The sequence below is a fragment of the Monodelphis domestica genome, chromosome 7, assembly GCF_027887165.1.
Source record: "Monodelphis domestica isolate mMonDom1 chromosome 7, mMonDom1.pri, whole genome shotgun sequence".
NCBI classification, from domain to species: domain Eukaryota; kingdom Metazoa; phylum Chordata; class Mammalia; order Didelphimorphia; family Didelphidae; genus Monodelphis; species Monodelphis domestica.
Window position 1 is genome coordinate 110,901,500 of NC_077233.1, and position 25,618 is coordinate 110,927,117.

Sequence of the window (25,618 nt, forward strand, 5' to 3'; positions counted from 1 at the left end):
ATGGATTTGAAGGTGTCTTAAATGAATTTTTTTTTAAAGCTCATCTGCTCTTGACCTTTTGAATGACTAAATGTCTTAAACAAAACTTTTTCTTTCCTTGAAGATCTCTTTGCTAATAGCATTTTTAAAATGATCATAATAGAATAGAACAAAATGAACTTTTGTCTAAATTTTTTTCTGTTATGAAAAAACAACTTTTAGCCTTTCCTCTGGGATAACAAGCACTCTGTAGATTTTTACATGAGTATTAGTTTTTTGAAACAACTCAAAGAAACAAGAAAAATGAAGAAATAAAGTGAAATATAAGTATATGTCTGTCTGCAATTCCAACTTCATCAGTTCTTTCTCAGGAGGCATATGACATTTCACATCATGAGTCCATGGTCCAGTGTCCTGGATTTTGTATACTTCTGCATCTTATACAGGCCTCCTCAAAGTATATTAAAGAAGGCAAGGTTCCATAGAAACTGATAAAATGGATCTAGGCCTATATTTATATTTTTGTCTCTGTCTCCTAACTTAGTGATTGATTTCTACACTTCAATTCTTCTGAATAGAGGTACTTTTACCCAACTTGTCATACAAGAATGTTGTATCATTGACCAAATTGTTTGGCAATATCTCTTATCTCCTTGGATGAGCTGGGACCTGACACTCTTAATAGATACAAAGGCAAATTCTCCATTATATGGTGATATGAAGACATGATATATAATAGTACCTCTAAGGTTTGTGAGTAAGGAAGGCTTGCACTCAAGTGTAGCCTCTGCAACATACTAGCTGTGTGACACTAAAAAGTTCATTGAGCCTTAGCCAGCTGCCTGAGGTAATGAAAGTGTAAGTTGGAGAATGCACTGGAAGAAAGGGTTCCTTCATAGGGTGTCTATAGAATTTGGTCTTGACCAGAAAATAATTCATAAACTTTAAAAGTATTATGGAAATGTTTGGCACTAGTCTCTTTTGTTTGTTTTTGAACTTCACTTGGCTGAGGAGTTTCCATAACCTAAATTATTAGAATATTTGTACCAATGCAGAACAAAACTCCTCTGTATTATAAATGGTTTGAACTTTTTGTGGCCAACCTCCTGGGGATGAGCCTTTCTCTACTTATTTAGAAGATCTAGTATTCTTGTTTGCCTCCTGGCATGGAAAGGACATGATCTCCAAAGTTCAAGCAGTGGCATAAGTTTGGACTCCCCCAAGCTCAATCAGCTTCATTCAAGTCCAGGCTTGATGAAAGCCTTCATGCCTACAACAATGAGACAAGTTAAATGGGAAAAGGCTCATCCCCAGGAGATAGACCATAAAAATCCTAAACCATATTTCTTCTCTTAAGTTCAAAAATCTTCCTTTGCATTGCAAGATCTGTTTTTAGTATCCTGTCAAGTAGTGCTACCAGTCAATACTTGTAACTGTTTCCTTTTTTGTTGAATTTTTAGCTACTAACATGGAGGGTAAAAGGATTTTCTTAAATTGAATTAAGAAATTAAATTTCTTAAATTAATCCTTCCTTAGGCAAGGGAGAATGAGAGTCCATCCTTTGGAACTATGATTATAAATAAAGTAGTGTGTGGGCTAGTACATGGGCTTAAGGGAAGTAGGAAGCTTCTTTTTGTGTGTGTATCATTCATGAGGAAGCAAAAGGGAAAATTTATTAAGTGCCTATTTATGTGTAAGACATTGTGCTAAGTGCTTTACAAATATCTCACTTGTTCTTCAAAAAAACTTTTGGTAGGGTAGGTGCTAATATTAACCTCATTCTCTAGTTGAGGAAGCTGAGACAGATATGTTAAATGACTTTGCCCAGGGTCATATAGCTATTATGAGTCTGTGGCTGGATTTGAAGTTGGATATTCCTGATTCAGGGCTCACATTATCCATTGTACCATTTAGCTGCCTCTTTTAGGCAATTCTCAAAGCTTACAGATACTTTCTCTGAATGGGTTTTGATATATAAAATAAAATACAAAGGATTACAAAAGAAGCCACATATTACCAAAATTTTTTTCTCAGATGTTTATTTTTAGTTCCAAATCTGGTATGGGTGAGGCTGCCCTCCACAGGGTCAGGGATCCTTGACTGGTGATGGGGCAGCATCAACATAACAATCTATGATTATCCTACATACTATGTTTCTATAGATTCTAATAACAAACGCGAAGCTTAGAAGATGCATGTGTTCTCGTCACAGGCAGCATGGCTAGGGGTCAGTTCCCCATTAACCTGTGAGGCTCAGGCATGTGGTTAAGCCAAGAGTGATTATTCGTTACACTAATCAAATACACAATTAATCAGAGTTCTGAGGATACGATAAACACAACACTGTTGCCAAGTCTACGTTAATAAACATAACCCAGATTTAAGTAATTTTCCAATATCAGGCTTTCATTTTTGAATGTTTCACTAAGGTTTCCAAGACAGATTGCCTAGGCTTCAGTTAGCAAAACAAATCAGTGAAGTATAATGTATACAGTCTTTGCCTGAAAGGCAATTAATATACCTGTTGTCTATGGCCTATACATGGGGGTGGGGGAATCCAAGCACAGTTTTGTACCTGAGAAAGTGAGTACATAGGAATTTCTTGGGTTTAATTTTGTAAGTAGGATCTCTTGGTAATATTCTGAGGGGATAAAGTGGGACATCTGTATTAACCCTGCAAGCATTGTGTTCTCATCTATTTTTCTGGGGCTAGGGAGAAAATAATAATCATAGCAATTTCAATAATAAGGGATGTTAGTGAGAGAAGTCACAGAGGGAATCTGAGTGGATGTTTCCATTCTTCCTGGGGGCCACTTTGCAATCCCTGGTTTCCACCTGTGACCAAGTCAAACATCGTGGGTTTGATGGCTCCCAGCACAAATTTGTTGACTCATTCCTCCCCTGCTTATTGAAAAGGCAAGAAATACAATACCATTATGCATATAAAGTCAGATAAGAATAAGACATCAGAAAATATTTTTTAAAAAACTGATGGACCCTCATGTAAGAATTGAGGCTAAAGAGCTAGTAAATTGTTTTGTAGTCTCGGTATATAGGTCTGTCACCCACAGGGATTGTCCTGTGTTAGATCTCACTTTGCAGTCTCCATGAATCTCCCTGAAATTTGTCTGGTGACAGTTCACTATCATGTCTCTCATCATGCTCTCCAGTCTACCAGCCCTTCTCATACTTGAAGAAGAATCATCTTCAACATGAAGTCAAATAACTCTCCTTTTTTCCTAGGTTGTTGCCAATGCTAAGGGTGCAGTATTTGGTGCAAAAGATGCTGTGACAACAACCATGACCAGTGCCAAGGATTCTGTGGCAAACACTATTAACGGGGTTGTGGACAAAACAAAAGGCGCAGTTAACGGCAGTGTGGAGATGACCAAGTCTGTAGTGAATGGAAGCATCAACACTGTCTTGGGAAGTCGGATGGTACAGATGGTGAGCAGCGGAGTTGAAAATGCACTTAGCAAGTCAGAGCTGCTCGTGGATCAGTATCTTCCACTCACTGAAGAAGAACTAGGTAAAAGCAACTCTCATATTTACTCTCATATGTAGAGAAACTTCTTTTAAAAGTTTCAGATGATTTAAAAACTCCTAATTGTACAAATAAAGATAGAGCTGATTTTTTTTTTTGAGGTGGGGAATGAGGGTAGAATAGGAATGGACTATGATTTCTATGAGTTAGAAAATAATCTAAATGGATTATTGGTGTAGCAAGACAACTTGATGGCACAGTAAATAGAGCACTGGAGTCAGGAAGACTTGACCCAGAGTCCAAATTTGACCTCAGACATTTCCCAATTATGTGACTTGGTCATATTGTGTGACCTTGGACAAAGTACTCTATTTTGCCTCAGTTTCCTCAACTGTAAAAGGGGATGATAACAACACCTCTCTTGAAAGACTGTTGTCAGAATCAAATGAGATAATATTTATAAAGCATTTAGCATACAGAGCATGGCACACAGTATAAATGCTAGCTATTATTATTGTATTATAGAGTCAGAAGACTTGGGTTCAATTTCAAGGCCTGAGTTTAATAAATGTGATGTCATTTCTGTTTGTTTTTTTTTTTGTTCCTAAAATGAAGGCATTTGACTACATCTCAGTCCTGTGATGTTAAGAGTATACACAGTTCCTGCAAAGTGACAGTGAAACTAATTCAACCTCCTTACCCCCATGTCTTAATTTCAGAAAAAGAAGCAAAGAAAGTTGAAGGGTTTGATGTGGTTCAGAAACCAAGTTACTATGTTCGTTTGGGATCTTTGTCTACCAAACTCCGCTCACGAGCCTACCAGCAGGCCCTAAGCAGGGTTAATGAAGCCAGACAGAAAGGCCAAGAGACCATTTCTCAGCTGCATTCAACTATGAATCTGGTAAAAACCTCCTTTAATAAGTTTCTTAGCAGTGATGAATACAATGAGTTGGTTGGGTGAGGTAGGATGGAAGTACAAGGATAACTTCATTTTTATCCTGTTGCCTCTAGGATCAAATACAAAATTTTTCTGGTATTTAAAGCACTTGCTTCAACTTACCATAGCTTTTATTACCTAGTTCACTCCCATTTATGCACTGTGGTCAGCTGAGTTTAGCAAATTGATTGTTCCTCATTCACTTCCCTCTGCATGGGTGGTCTACCTCCCCCAACTCCTCTGTCCATTGTATATCCATAGGACTTTATCCATTGTGCCACCTAGCTAGCTGCCTTTCTTTATTACCTTAGAATCTCTACCTCTCAAAAAACCCAGCTTGAATACTGGTACCTGTAATAGAATGTTAATCTGTGTGACTATTTCTTGTTGCTGTACTGAATACTGAATTCCTTCAGATCTTGAACTTGTTTAGTTTGATCTGAATTATTTTCAAATAGGTAAACTCTGTGTCTCTAATTCAATCAGGGAAACTGAGTCATGCTTAGGGAAATAATGTTTGCAAAATGTTTTCAAATTGAGTGTGCATCCCCTTAGAAATTGCCTACGTACATGGCTAGCCATTTCTTTATTACTCTTAGAATCTCTACCTCTCAAAAAACCCAGCTTGAATACTGGTACCTACCTGATGCTTTTTCTAATATTTAATTCCTTTCCCTTTTCCTTCATATTAACTTTATTATGTAAACTTCTTAAAGGCAGGAATTGTGCTTTTTTTGTGTTTCTTACTGAAAGGCTTTTTGGGCTAACTCAACATAGGTTCTACGGAAAAACTTGTTGATTATTGGGAAGGCCTGGTTGCACTTAAATCAGACTGTCTGGAAAAATTGGAGATGGATATATACCACTACCTAGTTATTTTATGTTCTATTAGACAAGAAAACTCCAGGTTAAATTTCAAAATTAATATAAGTGAGCTTTGGGCAATTGAGTTCATTTTTTTTTATGATAAATTAGCTTGAACATTTTTTTTTTTAATTTTTGAGTCCCTAATTTTTTTTCCTTTCTCCTCTCTAAGATGGTAAGCTATTTGATACAAGTCATTTTCATTTATTTCTTAGTAAGCTATAAACTCTGCTTCTATTCCCAGAATAAGTCACAATAGCCTATTATTTAATCCATAATTCAGTTAAACCATTAACAGGCCTAATTTCCCTTGAATCTCTGACAATTAGGGACCATGTAGTCTGGATGACAGAAAAGATTTCCTTTTCTAACCCCTTACTTAAAAGTCCTTCAAGATGGACTCCTGGCAAAATTTATCCAAAGTGTTTTTTTTGTTTTTGTTTTAAATGTGCCGAAAGGGAGGTGGGAAGTTGCCATTCTTCCAAAGTACTCAATTTATTTGCATTTTTAAAAGAATGATAATTAAAGTAATTTTGTCTAGGGAAAATGCTTGGGGCTATACATGCAGGGGAAAAAAACTTCTAAAACTGTTGCTTTTTTTTTTTACCCTTACCTTCTATTGGCTCCAAGGCTTAAGTGGTAAGGGCTAGGCAATGGAGGTCAAGTGACTTGCCCAAGGTCACACAGCTAGGAAGTGTCTTGAGGCCAGATTTGAGCCTTGAACCACCCATCTCTAGGCTTGGCTCTCAATCCACTAAGCTACCCAGCTGCCCCTGTTGCTTTTTTTTTTTTTTTTCAAAACTTTATTGGTACCTTTTCCTACTTTACTGCTATCTTCTCCCCATCAAATGCTATCTACAAAGTAAACCTCTTGAGCAAAAATATGCACAGTAATGATCACATCTGATGATGAGGCAGACATTTTGTCCTTTGAGCATCCTACTTCTCTGATGGAATTGAGAAAGCATTTATGTTTCATTATCTCTTCTGGGACCTTAATTCATTTTTTTCCCTAGTTACTCAAGAGTTTAACTTCATTTAAGTGAACATTTAATTTATATTGTTACAGGGCATTACATAGTTGTTCTTGGTCCTATTTATATCACTAACAATTTATACAAACTTACATATCTTTGAATTCCTCATTGGTGGTAATATCTTATTACACAATAGTTCGTTAAATTCAGTCACTTCCCCATTAATGGGCATCTACTTTGTTTTTGATTCTTTGCTACCACTGGGTGATAAGATTTTGTTATATATTGGATCTTTGTTTTGGTTTTCAGTTTTTTGGGGTTATGCCAAGTAACAAGATCACTGGATCAAAAAGGAATAATCTATTTTCTTATATAATTAATTCCAGAATAATTGGGTCATTTCATAGATTTATTCACACTACCTCAGTGTTTTTGTCCTCCCGTAGCTCCTCCAGTATTGTATTTTCCCAGTTTTCTCTTCTTTGTGAATTTATATGGTATAAAGCAAAAATCTAGTCATCTAAATTTGCATTTGTTCTTACTGTTACTAATGTGTGGCATCTGCAAATGGTTAATATTTTAACTATCCTTTAAAAATTTCCAATATCTTTTGACCACTTTAGCTATCAGGGAATGTCTCTTGGTATTATTTTAACTAATCAGATTTTTTGGTGTAATTGATATTTTTTATACCTCTTGAGGTGACAACTTGCCCTTGATCCACACCAAATGGAACAGATAGCTATAATCCACTTTATGAAAAGTTCTTTGATATGGACTAGATAAACATACATTTTTTGTTTGAGTTAATGTTAAACAAATATATTGGTAAGGAATGGCTTAGATGGTATTCTCCCTAAAATATATAAATTGTTACCACAACAAGCTTAAATTAACTGGAATAGAGAACATTATGAATTCAGAAGAATCTATTTTTTTGGTAAAGATTTTATTTTACCAATTATATATAATGACAAATTTCCACATAAGTTGTCTGAAGTTATATGATCCAAGTTATCTCCCTTCCCTCCCCATTCCCCAGAGCTGGTAAGCAATTTTATCTGGATTATATGTGTGTTAAATAGTGTAAAACATTTTCATATTGTTTATTTTTGTAAGAGAATATTCATAAAACCAAATCTCCCAAATAAATTAAAGTGAAAAGCATTCTTTGTCATAAGTCCCTCAGAATTGTCCTGGATCACTGTATTGCTGAGAGTAGCCAACTCTTTCACAGTTGATCATTCCATAATATTGCTATTAATGTGTACAATGTTCTCCTTGTTTTGCTTATTTCACTCTGTATCAATTCATGTAGATCTTTCCAGCTCATTCTGAAATCCTACTGTTTATCATTTCTTATAGCATAATAGTAATCCATCATAGTCATATCCTACAATTTGTGTAACCATTCTGAATTGATGGACAGCCTCCCAATTTCCAATTCTTTGCCACCACCAAAACAAACAAACAAACAAAAAACCACCAACTACTATGAATATTTTTATAATGGTAGGTTCTTTGGTTCTTTTCCCTTTTTTTGGTTCTCTTTGGGATACAGAACTAGTAGTGGTATTATTAGGTCAAAGAGTATGCACAGTTTTATAGCCCTTGGAGCATAATTCCAAATTGTCCTCCAGAATGATTTGGATCAGTTCACAGCTCCACCAACAATGCATTAATGTCCCAATTTTGCCACATCCCCTCAAACATTTATCACTTTACTCTCATATTGGCCAATTTGATAAGTGTGAGGTGGTAGGTCAGAGTTGTTTTCATTTGAATTTCTCTAAGAGTGATTTAGAACATTTTTTCATATGATTATTGATAGCTTTGATTTCATCTGAAAGCTGCTTGTTCATATCTTTTGACCATTTGTCAATTGGGGAATATAGTCTGAAGAATATTAACCATGTTCATATGAAAACTATTTTAGATAAATGTGTAACCCTTTAAAGCTTACTTCAATGTCCAGCTTTTTAATTTCTATGTTTTCATCCCTTTTTTGTGCCTCTTATTTATTTGTATAAATAGTTGTAGTAAAATTAATATGATTATTAACCCCACCACTGAATTATATATTGGTAAACTATTTTTGAATACAGCAAAAGACACAGATAGGAGGAAGCTATCTATATACTATATAAGTCTTGGGTATAAATTTTATTTTTAAAGTTCATAGACGTGTTCATTAAACCCAAAGATCCCAGCTTTTGGTACAAGAACTCACTATTTGACAAAAACTACTGGGTAGATTGGAAAACAGTATGGGAAAAATTAAATTTAGATCACCATCTTATATTCTATACCAAGATAAATTCAAAATGAGTATATGACTTAAGTATAAAAGAGTGAAGTCATAAATTAGGTGCACATAGAATAGTATACCTGCCAGATCTGTGGGAAAGGAAGGAATTTAAGACCAAGCAAGAGATAGAGAACATTACAAAATGTATGACTTTGATTATATCAAATTAAAAAGTTTTTGTACAGACAAAACCAATGCAACCAAAATGAGAAGGAAAGCAGCAAACTGGGAGAACATTTTTTATAATAAAACTCTGACAAAGATTTAGTTTCCTAAATATATAAGGAACAAAGTCAAATTTGCCAAAAAAAAATCAAGCCATTCCCCAATTGACAAATGGTCAAAGGACATGAATATAGGCAGTTTTCACATGATGAAATCAAAACTATCGATAAGCACGTGAAAACGTGTTCTAAATCCCTCCTGATTATAGAAATGCAAATTAAAACAATGCGGGTACCACCTCACACCTAGCAGATTGGCTACTATGGCAGTAAAGGAAAGTGATAAATGTTGGAGGAAATGTGGCAAAATTGGGACACTTAACACTGCTGACAGAGTTATGAATTGGTCCAACCATTCTGGAGGGCAATTTGGAGTTATGTGCAAAGGGCTTTAAAAGACTGTCTACCCTTTGATCCAGCCATAGCACTGCTGGGTTTATAAGAGATAATAAGAAAAAGGTCTTGTGCAAGAATATTCATAGCTGCGCTCTTTGTGGTGGCAAAAAATTGAAAAATGAGGGGATGCCCTTCAATTGCTGAATGGCTGAACAAATTGTGGTATCTGTTGGTGATGGAATACTATTGTGCTAAAAGGAATAATCAAGTGGAGGAATTCCATGGAGACTGGAACAACCTCCAGGAAGTGATGCAGAGCGAGAGGAGCAGAGCCAGGAGAACATTGTACACAGAGACCGATACACTGTGGTACAATTGAATGTAACAGATGTCTCTATTAGTAGCAACGCAATGACCCAGGACAATCCAGAGGAACTTGGGAGAAAGAAGGCTATCCACATCCAGAGAAAGAACAGTGGGAGCAGATGAAAAATATATGATTGATCACATAGTTTCATAGGGATACGATTGGGGTTTTGGTGTTGAAGGATCACTAACTCTACCGCACAACCTGGAAATAGGTTTTGAACAATGATACATGTATAACCCAGTGGAATTACTTGTCAGCCTTGGCAGGTGGGGGAGGTAAAGGTTGAGGGAATCATGTAACCATGGAAAAATATTCTAAAGAAAAAAAGCTTCAGGGTCTCTGGTCATGGGGGGCGGGGGGCATTGACCTTTGTCACTTTAAGAGTTCTGATGCTGTCCTAATCTTAAAATGATATTTCTTACCCACAAATGAATGAAGTTCATGGGCATAATGCATGACCTCTTGGTTTTTGGATTCCTGATTTCACATTAGGCCTGTTTCTGTTCTAATATGTCTGTTTACATTCTTATACAATATAGATCGAGTTTGCCAGGAAGAATGTTAATAGTGCCAACCAAAAACTGCAGGATGCCCAGGATAAGCTGTATGTCTCATGGCTAGAATGGAAAAGGAGTATAGGCCATGATGACAGTGATGAATCTCACTGTACTGAGGTAAATGGCAATTTAACTTCTAAAGCCGCCTCTGGAGTTTTGTGTACTTTTTTTTTTTTAATTTAACCCTTACCTTCCGTCTTAGCATCAATACTGTTTATTGGTTCCAGGGCAGAAGAGCTGTAAGGGCCAGGCAATGGGGGTTAAGTGACTTGCCCAAGATTACATAGTGTTTGAGACCAAATTTGAACCGAGGACCTCACATCTCCGGGCTTGCCTCTCAACCCACTGAGCCACCTAGCTGCCCCCTTGTGTACTCTAATACTAAAAGGTTCATGCAATGTTGTTGAGTAATACCAACTGATACTTTGGAATTTTTCTCTCACTTTTGATCTTTTGTACTTTTAAGAAAATAATTCCATAGACCCAACAGCTAATTTCCTACATATTTCCATTCCAGTCCATGGATTTTTCCTCCCATTGTTAAAAAGGAACTCCAGGTTTTTTTCTTATAATATGTATTCATATGTTTTCCTTATAATATATATTCTGTCATTCCCATTACTCCAAAAAACAAGGGAGTTCATAGCAGATTAATTTTACTTATATTTCTTTTTCTCTCTCTTCTTCTCCCTGTACCCAAAGGATATTGAATCCCGGACTCTCGCTATAGCTCGAAACCTGACACAACAACTCCAGACTACCTGCCTTACTCTTATGTCCAGTGTCCAGGGGCTACCCCAGAATATTCAAGACCAAACTCACCATGTTGGGTCAATGGCTGGTGAAGTCTACTCAGTATTTCGAAATGCTGCTTCCTTTAAGGAAGTGTCAGATGGTCTCCTCAGTTCCAGCAAGGGGCAGCTGCAAAAAATGAAGGAGTCTTTAGATGATGTGATGGATTATCTTATTAACAACACTCCTCTCAACTGGCTGGTAGGTCCTTTTTATCCTCAGCTGGCTGAATCTCGGATTGCTGGGCACCAAAATGAAAGGCGAGAGATATCCAGCTATGAGGACAAACAGCTTGAACGTAGCACAGCTTAACCTTTTACGTGGCATTATAGTCTTCAGCCAGCTAGACACCAAGACTCTTCTAAGTTAAAAGTATCATGCTGCAAATAATTCAAAATTGGGAAGGTGTAGAGTTAATGAACACTATCCTTTCTCAATTCCAAAGGAATCTCAGCCTTAAACTTGCTGAAGGATGAGAGAATGGATTTTAATTTTAAAGGGTTTAGGCAGCTCACAGTAGGGAATTTCCATTGCTCATCTGGCTGGCTGTCAAGTTCTGTCTTTGATATGTAAAAATGGGAGGCTTGGATATCAGAACTTGGCTACAACTTACTAAACTTGAGAGTTTGCTGGGGCCAAAAAGAAGTAGTCCTGCTGTCTGCTCTGGCTAAGCAACCGAATTAAATAAACCTTCAAAAAAGCTATTGCCATTACTAGTATATTTGCTGGGGCCCTTTTTAGGGTGGGGTTTCTTACTATTTCTTCCTTCCCTTTTTCCAGTTATGTGACATCCTTGACAATTTTATTTTGATCTTAACATTTTTTTGTTCTATATATTATTGAAAATTAATAATAAAAAAAGTTTCTAGTATATATATCCTCAGATTCATGCTGTTTGTTCTAGGTGCTTCTGGTTCTGGCCCTCTAATAAAGCTTATCAAATTTTGTTTTTGTGCATAAACCTGTTAAAACATCAAGTGGGCTGGCTAAACTATGGGAAAGCTGCATATTAAAAAACTACTTAAATGCTTTTAAAGGTTGGAAACATTTCAGATGTAGCTTATGATTTCAAATGTAGCTAGAGATTGCTATTTCTACTTTGACTTCTACATAGAGAACTGCTCAGTATTAGGATGGACTCTTTGTGGTTGATGAATTATTCTTACTGAGACTTTGGGCAGAGAATGGCAAAACTGACATCTCATTGGACTGTGCAAGAGTTTTGATCCTAAAAAGAAAGGGAAGGGCACTTAGTACTCAGAGGAATTCAGGAAATTAATAATTAGTTCTCTAGTGCTTAATCTCATTCAAGGTGGGAGTTAGTCACTTAAGCCTTCATTACCAAAATGAAAGTCCCCTAAAGCATTTCTACTTCATCATTCTCTATTTTCAATTTCCTATTCATATTTGATAATTATTCATTATTACCAATTCGTTATCCTCATAGAGACAAAAACAACAGCATTAATAGTGAACACTAGTACAAAGCAGGGTTTCCTTTGTCTCCTATTCCCAGTAATCATCCAATATTTGTTTTTTCTTGGTTCAGCTGCCAAATGTGTCAAAACTGGGAAAGCTCTGATGGTTATTTTATGGCTGATGAACAGGGCAAATGTTTTGACATTCAGAACCTCAAAGTGTAAATAATAGTCCCCCTCCTCCCTTTTCTTGGTAAAAATCTCAGACAAAGCACAGGAAGAGATTTCTGAGTTGGAAAGTTGGATTTTACACAAAACCTAAATTTGTCATTTGTCAAACTTAATACCTTTATATGATTTCTTCTCTAGGGCCCTAGAATCACAGAACTAGAACAAATATAATTCTTCATGTAATAACTACCACCAATTTGAGCCCTTGGCAGCACTTTGAACAGGGATAATTTAACACATTAATTTGATGTTAACTAGTCACTAAATGGAAGACTATATCACCTATTTGTTTTGCTTATTTTATAAAGTTGATTTAATCCATAGCTACATACAAGGCAGAGCCCTCTCATGGATAGTCATGCAATCATAAACAATCATGGACTTAGAGCTAACCAGAACAGGAACCTTAAAGGTCATCATTCTCCCCCATTCCTAACCCTTTTATTTCCTAAGAAAATAAAGGAAACTGAGACTCAAAAGACAAGTCAGTTCCCCAGGGGCTCACAGCTGGTAAATGAAAAGTAGGATTTTAACCCAGGTATCACTGGCTCTTAAGGCTAACATTGCATCCACCCCATTAGATGTATTGAATGTGAGACCCAGATTGCAACCAGAGATTAAAGAAGAAAATAAAAATACATTTGAACATAGATAATGTTAATATGTGGTTTTCTAAGTCAATATATGACTCAGGGATCCCTTAAGTATGGTTCTGTGAACTTTAGTCTTGACACCATGATGATATATTCATGTTGCCTCTCAGAGTAGTGCTGAGCTTGGTTGAAGTTGGGGACATCTGGGTACAAATCTTATCTCCAGATAGCTGGGCTCTGATCCTGACAGCAAGTGACTTCTGCTGAGCCTCTTTGCCCCTATAATAAACAGGGACTAAAAGGTTATTCTTCATAGGTTTGTTATATCCAAGGTCATTTTAGCTAGCATAAGAGTTAAAGCAAAATTCTAAGACAGACCTTTGGGAGCAAAATAGAACATGAATTGCTGTGCCTGCCTATTGGGGAAGGATTGTCCCCTACCTTTAAACACCTTACATTCTACAGAGAGAGACAGATGTCAACCTGAAGAAATACAGAATTACCTACGTGGTCTTTAATGGCGGTAGAAAGATTGATCTGGGAACCTGTATAGAACCTCAGTCCTGGGACTTCTGCTGAACCACACAATGCAGTGTGCTTATAGATTTTGGAGAAGGGGAGGGTCTATCCCTGTCACTAAATGGGTCCTGCACTAGCCACCATCAAAGCTGACTGGAAGAGACCTAGATGCAAAAGCCAAATGCTTAGGTTTCTGGGAGTAGCCTATATTCAAAAGGAGAAGCAAAGAAAGCAAAAATGGTACTTAAAGACTTGATTATATCTGTTAATCCTATCTAAAGGAGAGGGGCTTGAGGGTTTATAGTTCTGTCTAGAACAAGGGCCAACAAAGAGGTTTCTTGAAAACAAGTTGACAAGGGTCAATCTGGAGTCTCATAAAACCAGGTTTTCAACGTAAAGAGCAAAGTAACATACCTATGATGGTGATTAGTGGCACTAACTGGTGGAATTGGGAAAGGCCTTTTGTAGGCAGTGTCCCTGGAGCCAAACCTTGAAGGAAAAGGAGTGTCTTTCCCATCCTTCACACAGCAGAAGTAAGAACACATTCCAAGCTCAGAGGGATAATCCCAGGGGAAAAAAAGGAGGCTGGAGGTGGAGCAGTATAGCTAATGAAAGCAAATGAAGTGGATGTTCTATGCCTCTATAGATAGACTTTCTACAAGCTCAGAATTTGGCTTTGATGATTATGGTACTTGAGACAAAGGAAAACATTTAATTCCTCCTCTTTTAAAGAAAACATGCAGGTCTAATTTTTTTCCCTTACTAGCTAGCCCATTAGAGATGAAGACACATTGGAGAAGGGGTTCTTAACCTTTTTGTTTCATATACCTTTGGTAGTCAGAAACCCTGTCCCTTGTCAGACGTTTTAGTAATGTATACAAAAGAAACCATTTATATAATTTTTGATTGAAAAAAAATTTTAAATTAATTTAGAATATTTTTCCATGGTTATATGATTCATGTTCTTTCCCCTTGACCACCCCAACCCCCAATAGCTGACACACAATTCCACTGGGTTTTTCATGTGTCATTGATCAAGACCTATTTCCATATTATTGATACTGCACCAAGGTGATCGTTTAGCATCTACATCCCCAATCATATTCCCATCGACCCATTGCGATCAAGCAGTTGTTTTTCTTCTGTGTTTCTGCTCCCACAGTTCTTCCTCTAAATGTGAATAGCAGGAAACTATATTGAAAAAGATGTAATTTTTTTTTCCTCTTTCAAGTTCTTAAACCTCAGGTTAACCTCTGAACTGGAGCATACTCAAGATGGTAGAGCACTTAAAACTATGTCATGAGTAGTGGCTGAATGAACTTTGGGATAGCTGCCTTGGGCTATTACTCAGTTACTTAAAGGATTTGTCTTGTGGAAGCAGGATTGGTTTTGTATCTATAGAGGCTTGGTCATCTAGGTTGGTGAAGTTGATAGAACAAGGAGCCTGAACTCATCTTGAGTTCAAATATGGCCTCAGACACTTGGCAAGTCACTTAACCATGTTTCTTCATCTGTAAAATGAGTTGGAGAAGGAAATGGCAAACCATTCCAATATCTTTGCCAAGAAAACCCCAAAAGGATTCAGGAAGAATTGGACACTACTGAACCACAATTATACAGAGGCTAGAATTGAGAGCCTGTGGGCAGAAAACAGGAAAAGACATTTTTAACTTTTTTTTCCAGGAACTTATTGTGACAGCTGTCTCATGAGTTGTTGAGTTCCTTGTCACTGAAGGTGCTCGTAGCCAGAGGCAACCTACTTCTAGGATTTTATGGATTTTTTTACTTTAGGTTCAACACTTCTAGATGACTTCATTGTAACTTTTCTAAAGAAAATTGCCTAATGGCACAATTTATCTCAAAGATAATGCCTACTATACAATACATCTTCATGGTTGTTACTCATCACTTTATTGTTTGAAACATCTTAGCTAATTTTTGTTTTTGTTTTCTTATAACTGCAGAACATGCTTTATATAAGCAGCAGACAAGGCTTTGAACAGGGCAAGAAGAATCAGAAATTAAGTTTGGTTGTGTACTTGTCCCCAAAGTATATTAGAACTAGAATCCAGGCTTTCTTGACTACTTGGGATTCTTTTCATAAATTAGTACAAGTTTTTTTGGTTTTTCTTTTTAAATACAGAGGTTAATATAGCAAACTCTGCTCTAATTTAAAGAACTTGGAACATGTAGGTGAATGCATAATGATTAAATTCAAATATCTGCTTTCTTAGGGAAGATTTTTTCCAAGGTCAGGACCTCATTAAGTTGTTCAAATCCCCCAATAAAGATAAGTACCGAATGCAAATACTTCATATTGTTAAAATGAATCGAATGCTTTAGCTACTAGGGAATCAAAGAGTCACCATTTTAAAATAAAACTTGAAAGAGCTAGGTTTTATTTCACATATTTTAGAAGCCAACTATTTCTTCATGCCTTTGGTGAGCCAGGATAAAAGCTTACTTCTCTTAAAATGAAAAAAAAAGCATTTGAGGTATGATGAAGATTTCCAAATTCTGTGCCCTAGACCATGGGAGGTACTTCTGCCTAAAACCTACTGGGTATATCAGAAGTCTCAATACAGTCTTAAAAAGTTAAGGCTTTTGGATATCTGGTATTTAGGACATATGTCACTAGCTAAATCTTAATTCACAAAGACAACTCAATAAGGCTGCTGTGGATTTCCTTATCCTAAGAACTGCTTTCTTATGGCCTGTTAGAATGTTAACTTCAGAACATTTCTAAATTGCTGAATGAATGGAACTTCTGGATGGTATTAAAGTTGATGTTTTTAAAGATGTTTGGTGAGTGTCTACCAAATAAAGTGATTTTAATTGTACCATAATTTATGTAAACTGCCCAGATTTTCTCAATCTGACGATAAGGCCCAGTCACAGCATAAGAGAAGAGACCTCTCTTTTTCCTGTCATTATATTCCTATCAATAATTGTGCCAAACTATTTGAATAAAGTTTTAAAAAGAAGAGGGGCTTGGGACTGATGTTCTCATTTTTAAATTGTGAGCAGATGACCATGATACATGAACACTAAACACAGATGTAGGAAGTCATGATGGCTTTCACAAACAAAATAATTATTACTTAATGGCATGAATCTATATCAATATGCTTTTTTACAGATGAGGAAATGGGGATAAACAATTGAATAACTTGACCAGGGTCACACAGCTAGTAAATATCTGAGATTAGTTTTAAACCAAGGTCTCTGACTTGAGGCATGGCATTCTATCCATTGTGCCACCCAGCAGCCTTGAAAATCTAATAGTTTTAAAGTCTTTTGAGTGGCAGCTAAATGGTGCAATGGATAGAAAATTAATTTAAAGTCAGGAAATACTGGATTCAAATCCAGTCTCAGACACTTCCTAGCTGTGTGACATTGACTCTTAACGTCTCTCAGCCTCATTCTAAAAAATATAAAAATATATTTATTTCTAGGATTATAGGGAGAAAAAAATTTGTAAAGCACTTTTCAAACCTTAACTCTATTTGAATGCTAGCTATTATCATTATAGAATACTAAAATCTTAAGTGTCTTGCCCAGGATCACTTTGGAAGAAGAATAGTGTCAGAGACAACATTTGAATCCAGGTTTTCCTAGTTTTGAGGCCATCTCCCTACCCCAGGCAGGTAGGTGGCAAAGTGGATAGAGTGCTGGACCTTCTATGGTCAAGGAAGATGAGTCCAAATGGAGCCTCAGACACTTCTATGTGACACTATATAATTCACTTAACTTCTCTGCCTCTATTTCCTCATATATAAAATGAGGATAATAGCACCTATCTCCCAGAGTTGGGAGGGTCAAATGAGATAATTTTTAAAGCACTTGGCAAGCACTCAAGCACCATATAAATATGATTGTATGTCATGACTTGGCAAACACTCAAGCACCATATGACTTAAGGTGTTGGTACTTTGGATATCATTCTCAGAAAACAGCTATTAAGTATCAGAAGTGAGATTCAAACTCACATCTACCTAACTCCAATCCAATTAAGGATTAAAAGTGAAGTAAAGGAGATCTGGAGATGCTAAGAGTTCACTCTATTCACTTCACAATCTTAGTTAAACTAATCTTGTGCATGCTATCTTATTGCACAGGGATGAAATTAGGTTTTAGATTAGCTTTGAATCATTTACCCTTCCAGGAGCTAATTCTTCCTCAGGCCTTTGCTAACTGGCTAAGAAAAAGACTGCTTGTTTACATGTAGCTACAGACTAAGGAGGCTTTGATAAACATTAAGTGCCTGTACAAAGCATTGTGCTAGACACTGGAATATACAAAGACAATGTGAAAAACTGTCCTTGCCCTCAAAGAGATTCTATTCTATTCAGTGGGACATAACCTGCACATTTAAGTAAATACAGTAAAATCTGACTAAGGAAAGAGTAGGTCAGGAAGTCTTTCCCATGGGAAATGGTGAGAAGTTGAGCAAATTTGCTCTAGTTTGAATTCAGGCTTTTGATTGGTGGATCATACTCCTTTTCAATGAGGGGAGATCTATCTCCTGTTATAGTGGTGGGTTTAGAGAGAGTAATTAATCAAATCAAGTGGATATTTCCTTTCTCCCCTTATTCTGGATATTTAAGGGAAAACCACTTTGTTTTGATGTATGTTTTGTTTTGTTTTTGGTGGTCTGAAGTAAAGGGGAGAGGGAAGGAAAAACAAGCATTTACCAAGCAGTAATACATGCCAAATACTGTGCTAAGTACTTTATAAACATCTTCTCAATGATCCACAGATACTATTATTATTCCATCTTACAGTTAAGGAAACTAAAGCAGAGATGAAGTGACCAGGTTCATAAAGTTAAAAAGTCTAAGCTTGAATTTGAAATTAGGTCTTCCTGACTTCAAGCCCTATCCACTTCACTCCCTCACTGCCTCAAATGATAAGCACCTCTACTTTTTGTTTTATACACATAACTAATCCTTGCCCCTCTAGGATGTAGTTTCTAAAAGGCCTTGATGTATCTATAGGAAGACCTGTTTCTGAGACGCAGACATCTTAGAAGATGCTCTTGGAGATAACTTTCTGAAGTCCAAGTTAACAGCTTAAAAAACTGGGAAGGGAAGTAGGACCACCAGATTAAGATTTTTTTTTAAAGGAAATTCAGTGGATTCTAACCCAGAAGCAACAAAATAGGGCAAATTTCCCAAAGTTATTTTGGATCATTTTAGTGTTGTTGTATTCATAGGAAGGATGAACAAAGATTTCAGAATAATTTTTCAAAATATCAGCTAGTGACTGGATAAAATAATCTTAGTTTTGAGATTCCCCATTTCATCCCAATGGGCTCCTTTTTTGTTCTTGCTCTCTACAGTGTAGCTATGATCATCCTCTGTCTTTCATTTGAACTGTTCACCCTTTAGGTAAAGATCAAATAGGCAATCTTTCCAAAGGTAACTTTCTATCCTGGAAACAAACCTTGGAATGTTGTCAGTTTTCTATTGCCCCTTACATTACAAAATCGAATCCTACTTCCTCTAGGAGATCAGTTCAGGGTCTGTTGCTAAAAGTGGGTGTTGTAAGGATAGGGTATAGAGGGGCTGGTTGCTATATGCCCACCTTATTGTTTGGAAGCAATGTAGCTTTGAGGCATACCAAGAGTTTCAAATCTATTAATGAAATAATACACTGGGGCAGCTAGGTGGCTTAGTGGATTGAGATGGGTGGTCCTAAATTCAAATCTGACCTCTGACATTTCCTAGTTGTGTTCCTGGGCAAGTCAATTAACTCAAATTGCCTAGCCCTTATCACTCACTCTTTTGCCTTAGAACCAATATACAGAATTGATTCCAAGATGGAAGTAAGGGTTAAAAAAAAAAAGAAAAGAAATAATACACTACTGCCTGGGCTGTCCAGGCTTTTAAGGATGGAGGTGTATACTGAAAGGGATAAAAGCTGTACTCTGGCAAAGGTAGTGGGTCTCAGACTGGGAGGAAAGTCTGGGATCCTATTTCTTGGAGGGGGCCAGATCCCTCTAATGAATAATTTATTGGCTTAGAGCTCTGCTTTGGTATTTTATTGAAGATCGGACAGATTCTAGCTTTACAAGAGACTCTCTTTACTAGTGTCACTTGGAATCTTCTTTGTAATTTATAGTCTTAGAGAGTTGCCTAGAACCCTGAGAGGTGACTTGCCTAGGTTAACACATTTATATGTATTGAGGTGGGACTGGAACCAAAGTCTTACTGGCTTAGAGTCTGATTCCTGGTCACTATATTATGCTCACAGTGTAGGGTGCCCTTTTTATAATCTAAATGCTAGTATATCTTATAGGACAGGTCTTGAAACAGTTCAGGGTGGCAAGGAGAAATCAGGAGGGCTGGGCTCTGGTAGAGAGAGAGAGAGAGTCCTAGCCAGCACCTCCCTCAGGGTCGGTGATATATGTGGTGGAGGAAACAGTAGAAGGGTTTCTGGAGAGAAAACAGCTACAGGAGTAAAGTCAGGGAAGCAGGGTCTTCACTTGTGGCTTTAGGGGTCCCTTCAGTCACTCAGTCACTCAGAAACTGGACCTTTCAGCTTTCAGTCCTGAGACAGAACAACCTCAGGGGCTGTTCAGAATGCTCTTAGCCCACTGTTTTTGTCCCATAAGCCCTTGCTCTTCCAACTACTATTCCAGTCCTGTCCGTCAATTGTGGAATTCCAAAAACCTCCTTTGCTTCATCCTAACAGTGCACTAGTGAGACTCAAAGTGTTTTTGAAGTACTTCACAGACCTTAAAGCTCTCTAAAAAGCTTACCTATTATTACTATTATTGTATTTAAAAAGGTTTATCAGCTTAACAGTGCTAAATAAATGTGAGTTATTTACCTGATTAGAACCAGGATTGGAGTTTGGTTTTGGGGCGTCAGCATGAGGGTTAAGTAAACTTAGCCAATTTGATTAGAGTGAGTATGGGACAGAGATGTCAAACATCTGGCTAATGGCCAAATAGAGATGGCAACACTCTTGAGGGTAGCCAAAACTATGTTAAAGTGTTAAAACTATGTTAAATTGGGAAATATTTAACAAGATAAGTGAAAATACAGCAGAACACATATAATGTGTTTTTTCTAAGTCAATATGTGACTTGTAGGACTTAGTAGCTCCTTTTCTACTTGAATTACATGCCACTGGTATGAGAGATCCCAAACAACTTCTTTGAATCCAAGACCTCTTTGTTAGGATATGGGTAGCATAAATTATTACTCATCTGGAATCATGGTTGATTATTGTATTGATGAAAGTTATAAAGTAAAATTAATATAATTAGCTGAAATTTTCTGAGTGCTTTAAGATTTATAAAGTACTTTGTGAGCATGACATCATTTGATCCTAATAACAAACCTATGAGATAAGCTCTATTACTCTAATCTATTACTGTTCCCATTCTATAAATGGACAAACTGAATTTATAAAGGTTAATTAACTTGCCTATGGCCACCCAAGGGATGTTAAAGACAGGATATGAATCCAGGTTTCTTTTGAATCAGAGTCTTTATATTACAATTCAAATTCTTATACTACATAATTCTAATAATTTAAAATAAAAATCACTTTTGGCATTTTCCCCTTGGGATTCTTATGGAGAGATTGGGGAATACTTAATCTTAGTCTTAATATTTTAAAACTATTTTACATTACTATTTTACATTACTATTTTACATTTTGAAATGTAATTTTAATTTGTTTTTTGTTTTTATGTTAGTTTTAAATCTCTCCCTCTCCCCTTCTCTAACACATTGAACCATCCCTTATGAGAAAGAATAAGTAGAGGGAAAAAAAGCAGTTGAGCAAAACTTGCTAGGACATCAGTTAAGTCTGACAGTATATCCAGTGTCCAACACAAGTAGATCCCACATTTCCAAAGGAGGGATACCTTAAAGGTAGTTAGACTTGCCAAGGGATTGTATTATGGATTCTTTCCAGGTATGATTTCCCATCTACTTTTTTCTTCCTTACCTAATTAAGCCTTGTTGGAAATTGTGTGTGTGTATGTGTGGGGTGGAATGGCACTGGTGTTCAGTGTCTGTAAATTCAATGCCATCATTTGATTATTATCTAGAAGGCCTGAATATCAGGAAACTAAGCTGTTTAAGTAGTGCTCCTGAGCAATCTTCATCTTTCTTTTTTTAATATTTGTGGTAAATTTTGTTTCAATATATTATAATCCTGTGAATTCTAAAACTATTCAACCCTAATCAGACCATACTTTAGAAGATCCATTTGAAGGCCATTTTTCTCAGATACTTAATCCTTGAGTTTGGTGTAGACCTTCCTAATCTTGTTAAACTAAGGAGGGTGAAGAAATGTAGAGTTCCCGACCTGATTCTGTTAGTCCAAGTATCTCTATTGTTATTGATCAGGAAATAGTTAAATCAGATCTTCTAAAGTAAGGTCTGATTAGGGTGGAATAGTTTTAGAATTCACAGTCCTCATCTTGCTCCCAGTTGAATCCTCCACAATGTAAAGTCCTTGAAAACAGTTAAGTCATACAACATCTGAGTGATTTTGATGAGTACATATAGCCTTGACCTTGAATAGTGTTTATTTGTTAAAAGAAAGATGGTGCTTTTAAGTTAGCAACAATGTTTCATTGTTTTTTATCTGAGATTTGTCACTATTGAAAATTGTATTATTTTTAGAGTTGTTGCGGAGCACATTGTACTTTTAGTTCTTCTTTGTTTACTTTGTATCCCTTCATGAATTCTTCCTATATATCTTTAAATTATTCATATATTTATTTTATGTAGTAATAATATCCTTTATACTCATATAATTATAGTTTGGCTATTATTTAATCACTAACCATAGAATTTATTTACTTTTTTTGCTGTAACAAATAGTACCCTTATTAATATTTTAAAATATTATAAAAATCTTTTAAAAAGAAATGAGGTTTCACAAAGTGCTTTGAGCCTTTCAGAGCATCCCATGCTTGAGGGTAAAGAGCCAATAGGCTTTTGCTTGAGTGGCTAACAGGCATCTATAAGTGCCTAGAGCAAAGAGAGAAAAATAGAATTGAAAATCAAATAGCCCCTGGTTAATAACATAAATTTCTTCTAGACTGCTCTCAACTAATGAATCCAGTAGCCATTTATTACATTTCCACTGTACTAGGTAATATATATATATGGTTTGTTTAATGTCCCTATTACTTATTTTTTTTAAACCTTACCTTCTGTCTTAGACTCAATACTAACTAAATATTGGTTCCAACACAAGAGCAGTAAGGATAGACAATTGAGGCTAAGTGATTTATCCAGAGTCATACAGCTAGGAAGTATCTGAGGTCACATTTGAACCCAGGACTTCCCATTTTTATATACTGATATACCTACGTGCCTCCTATTACTTCTTAATTCTGTTAGTATGTTATTACGTATGCTTAATATTATTCCTATTTCTCATAATTTGCTCTTTCTATTTGGATATTGTTGTTCATTTGTTTCAGTTGAGTCTAACTCTTTGTGACCTCATTTGGAGTTTTCTTGGCAAAGATACTGGAGTCATTTGCCATTTCCATCACCATTTTAGAGATAAGGAACTGAGGCCAAAAGGGTTACTTGACTTGCCTAGAGCCTAGTGGGCTAGGCTCTATTTACCCAAGGGCCTTTCTTATAGAGCAAAATGCAGAGGCTTTATGATAGGTTTAAAAAAAAAACATATTAACGGCATTTTCCATCTTGAATCTGTTTAGAATTGTTAGTTCTGACCTTGGATTAAGTGCATTATTAGAATATATTTCTTTTTTTTTCCCTTTTAAACATTATTTTATTTGGTCATTTTCAAACATTATTTTAGAATATATTTCTTAAGGTGTAAACAAATGAATTTTCAGTGGAAAGAATCATGGGTCCTGAGTTCAGATTCCAGATCTGATTTTATTAGCTGTATAACCTTTGGCAAATCACTTAACCTCTGTTTGCCCCCAATTTCTTTACCTTGTAAAATGGGAATAATAATTTAACCTACAACTCAGAGTTGCTGGGAGGATCAAATAGGATAATAATTATAAAGCTCTTGGGCATAGCAACTGTCACAGAGTAAGTGCTATATGTTAACTACTATTATTACTTTAGGCAAGTTGGTTAACTTTAATGGGCCTCGTTTTCACCATTTGTAGAATGAAGGTTGGATGAGGTAACCTCTCAGATCCTTTTCAGCTTTGCAGCCATGATTCTTTTACATTATGACTATATTTATAAATAGGAATGCTTTATTTTTTAAGAAAATCTGGTAAATAAAAATTCATATTTGTGAAACATCAAAAAAAATTTTTTGAAAGTTTTCTTCATTTTATCACAGATTTCCTTTGAAGATAGATTCTCATTCTCTACCTAGATCTTTTTGCTCAAGTAACTATTACTTTTAATATTTGAGTCTCTTCTCTTTCAGGTGCCAGATTTCACCATTACTGACTTGTCTTCTGAAGCTTATGAAATTCCAGACATTTTAGGTTTGGATGATGAAGATGAAGCTGATTATTCTCAATTTAATGGATCTGTTAACCCAAGTCAAAATAATGAATAAAGAAAAAAAATGATTTTCTTCATGTTTTCTCCAAGTATTCATTTAGTTTTAGGGAATTGTAGTTTTAATTTTATTGATTCCGTATTTCATTACCCATAGCAACTATTAACCAACTTTTTCGTCTTTATTCAAATCTTCCAATTCACTCTTGTTCTTCATGCTTACAGCAAATAATACACTGAGGAAATTGAGACCATTTGATACATATTCCTCTAGCTCTTCACTCTTCAAAACTGTATGCCTCTCTTACTATGGGCCAGTTACTTCTAGGTGCCATGAGTACAAATAAACCTCATAGTTTTTCAACATTTGTTATTTCTTCCTCTCACCTGAAACTCCATACTGGAGAAAACAAACAGACAGAAAACAAAACTCTTGTAACAAATAAACATAGTAATGCAAAAACAAATTCTTGCATTTGCTATGTTCAAAAATGTTTCTCATTTGGTGTCATTACTGCTCTGTCAAGGAGGTTGTTAGCATTCTTTACCATCAGTTATTTAGAATCATGGTTGATCATTGTGTTATGCAGAGTTCTTAAGTCTTCAGTGTACTTTTTGAGTCTTGGCATGAGGTATTTGCCACTATTGACCACCTTTTCCCTTTTGAAACCTATCTTTTCCTTTGGCTTCTGAGACTCAGTCTTGGTCTATTTATCTCCTTAACCTCTCCCTTTCTGTAACCGGCATTGGCTCTTCATCCCTGAATTGAATTGTTTAATTTGTTCTCAAAAAAACACTGGAAGTATGGATTTTTCCCTCTTCTCTATATTTTGTGTAAGAAATTCTAGTTGCGTAACTATCTATTAATCTAGCTTTTTCATCATTAAAAGGCTTAAAATAAAGTTTGAGCATTGCTATTTGGTATGAATTTTCTTTGATCATGAATATTGCTACCTGAGTAGTTATTATTTTGTAAGTCAAAGAAGGAGTAAAAAAAAAAGGTAAATTCAGAAGGACAAATTGGATAACCATGATTGACTTATTCTACATTGACAATGTAAATAAAAAGAACAATATTGACAATGTAAATAAAAAGAACATTATTTGAAAAATCAAAAGTGAATATAATAATTATAAAGATCAACAGGACTTAAATGAAGAGATCTGAGAAGACAGCCCCAACCCATTCCTTCATGGAGGTGGAAGGTCCATAGATATACTAGTTTGTTGCTAGAATGCTCATGGTATAATTTTCTGGGACCTTATCCATAAATCTAGATGTATGCTTTCCACTAATCCCAATACATTTCCTATGTGGCATCATATGTTTTAATCCAATGATCAAACTACTTCACTCTTCCCAAATTGATTAAGGAGTTCTTCCATCTAGTTTATATCTTTGATTGAATCAATCAATCAAACTTCTTACTTTTGGCCTTGGGAGTGAAGATGGTGGAGTGGGAAGCGCAGTGTGGGGAGCTTTACTCCACTTAGAGCTAAAACTACTCCAAATAGATCTGAAAAATTCTGACAAGAAAATCCAGAAAAGAT

The 25,618-nt window shown here is 36.0% G+C and overlaps 1 protein-coding gene across 9 annotated transcripts in view; it reads left to right on the forward strand.

The window, feature by feature from the left end:
- Positions 1-24,984, forward strand: part of PLIN2 (perilipin 2) — a 70,764-nt gene extending 45,780 nt beyond the window's left edge. For 5 of the 9 annotated variants that reach the window (XM_056805320.1, XM_056805321.1, XM_056805319.1 and 2 more), the window contains 5 exons: positions 3,223-3,508; positions 4,183-4,364; positions 10,019-10,153; positions 10,739-11,029; positions 23,991-24,984. In XM_056805320.1, the coding sequence (XP_056661298.1) occupies positions 3,223-3,508; positions 4,183-4,364; positions 10,019-10,153; positions 10,739-11,029; positions 23,991-24,125 (1,029 nt within the window). In that variant the 3' untranslated portion in view covers positions 24,126-24,984. Of the gene's footprint in view, positions 1-3,222; positions 3,509-4,182; positions 4,365-10,018; positions 10,154-10,738; positions 11,702-23,990 lie in introns of those variants that run through there. The other 4 variants (XM_016424272.2, XM_056805324.1, XM_016424271.2 and 1 more) reach the window with 2 other exon arrangements.
- The last annotated feature ends 634 nt before the right edge of the window (positions 24,985-25,618 follow it).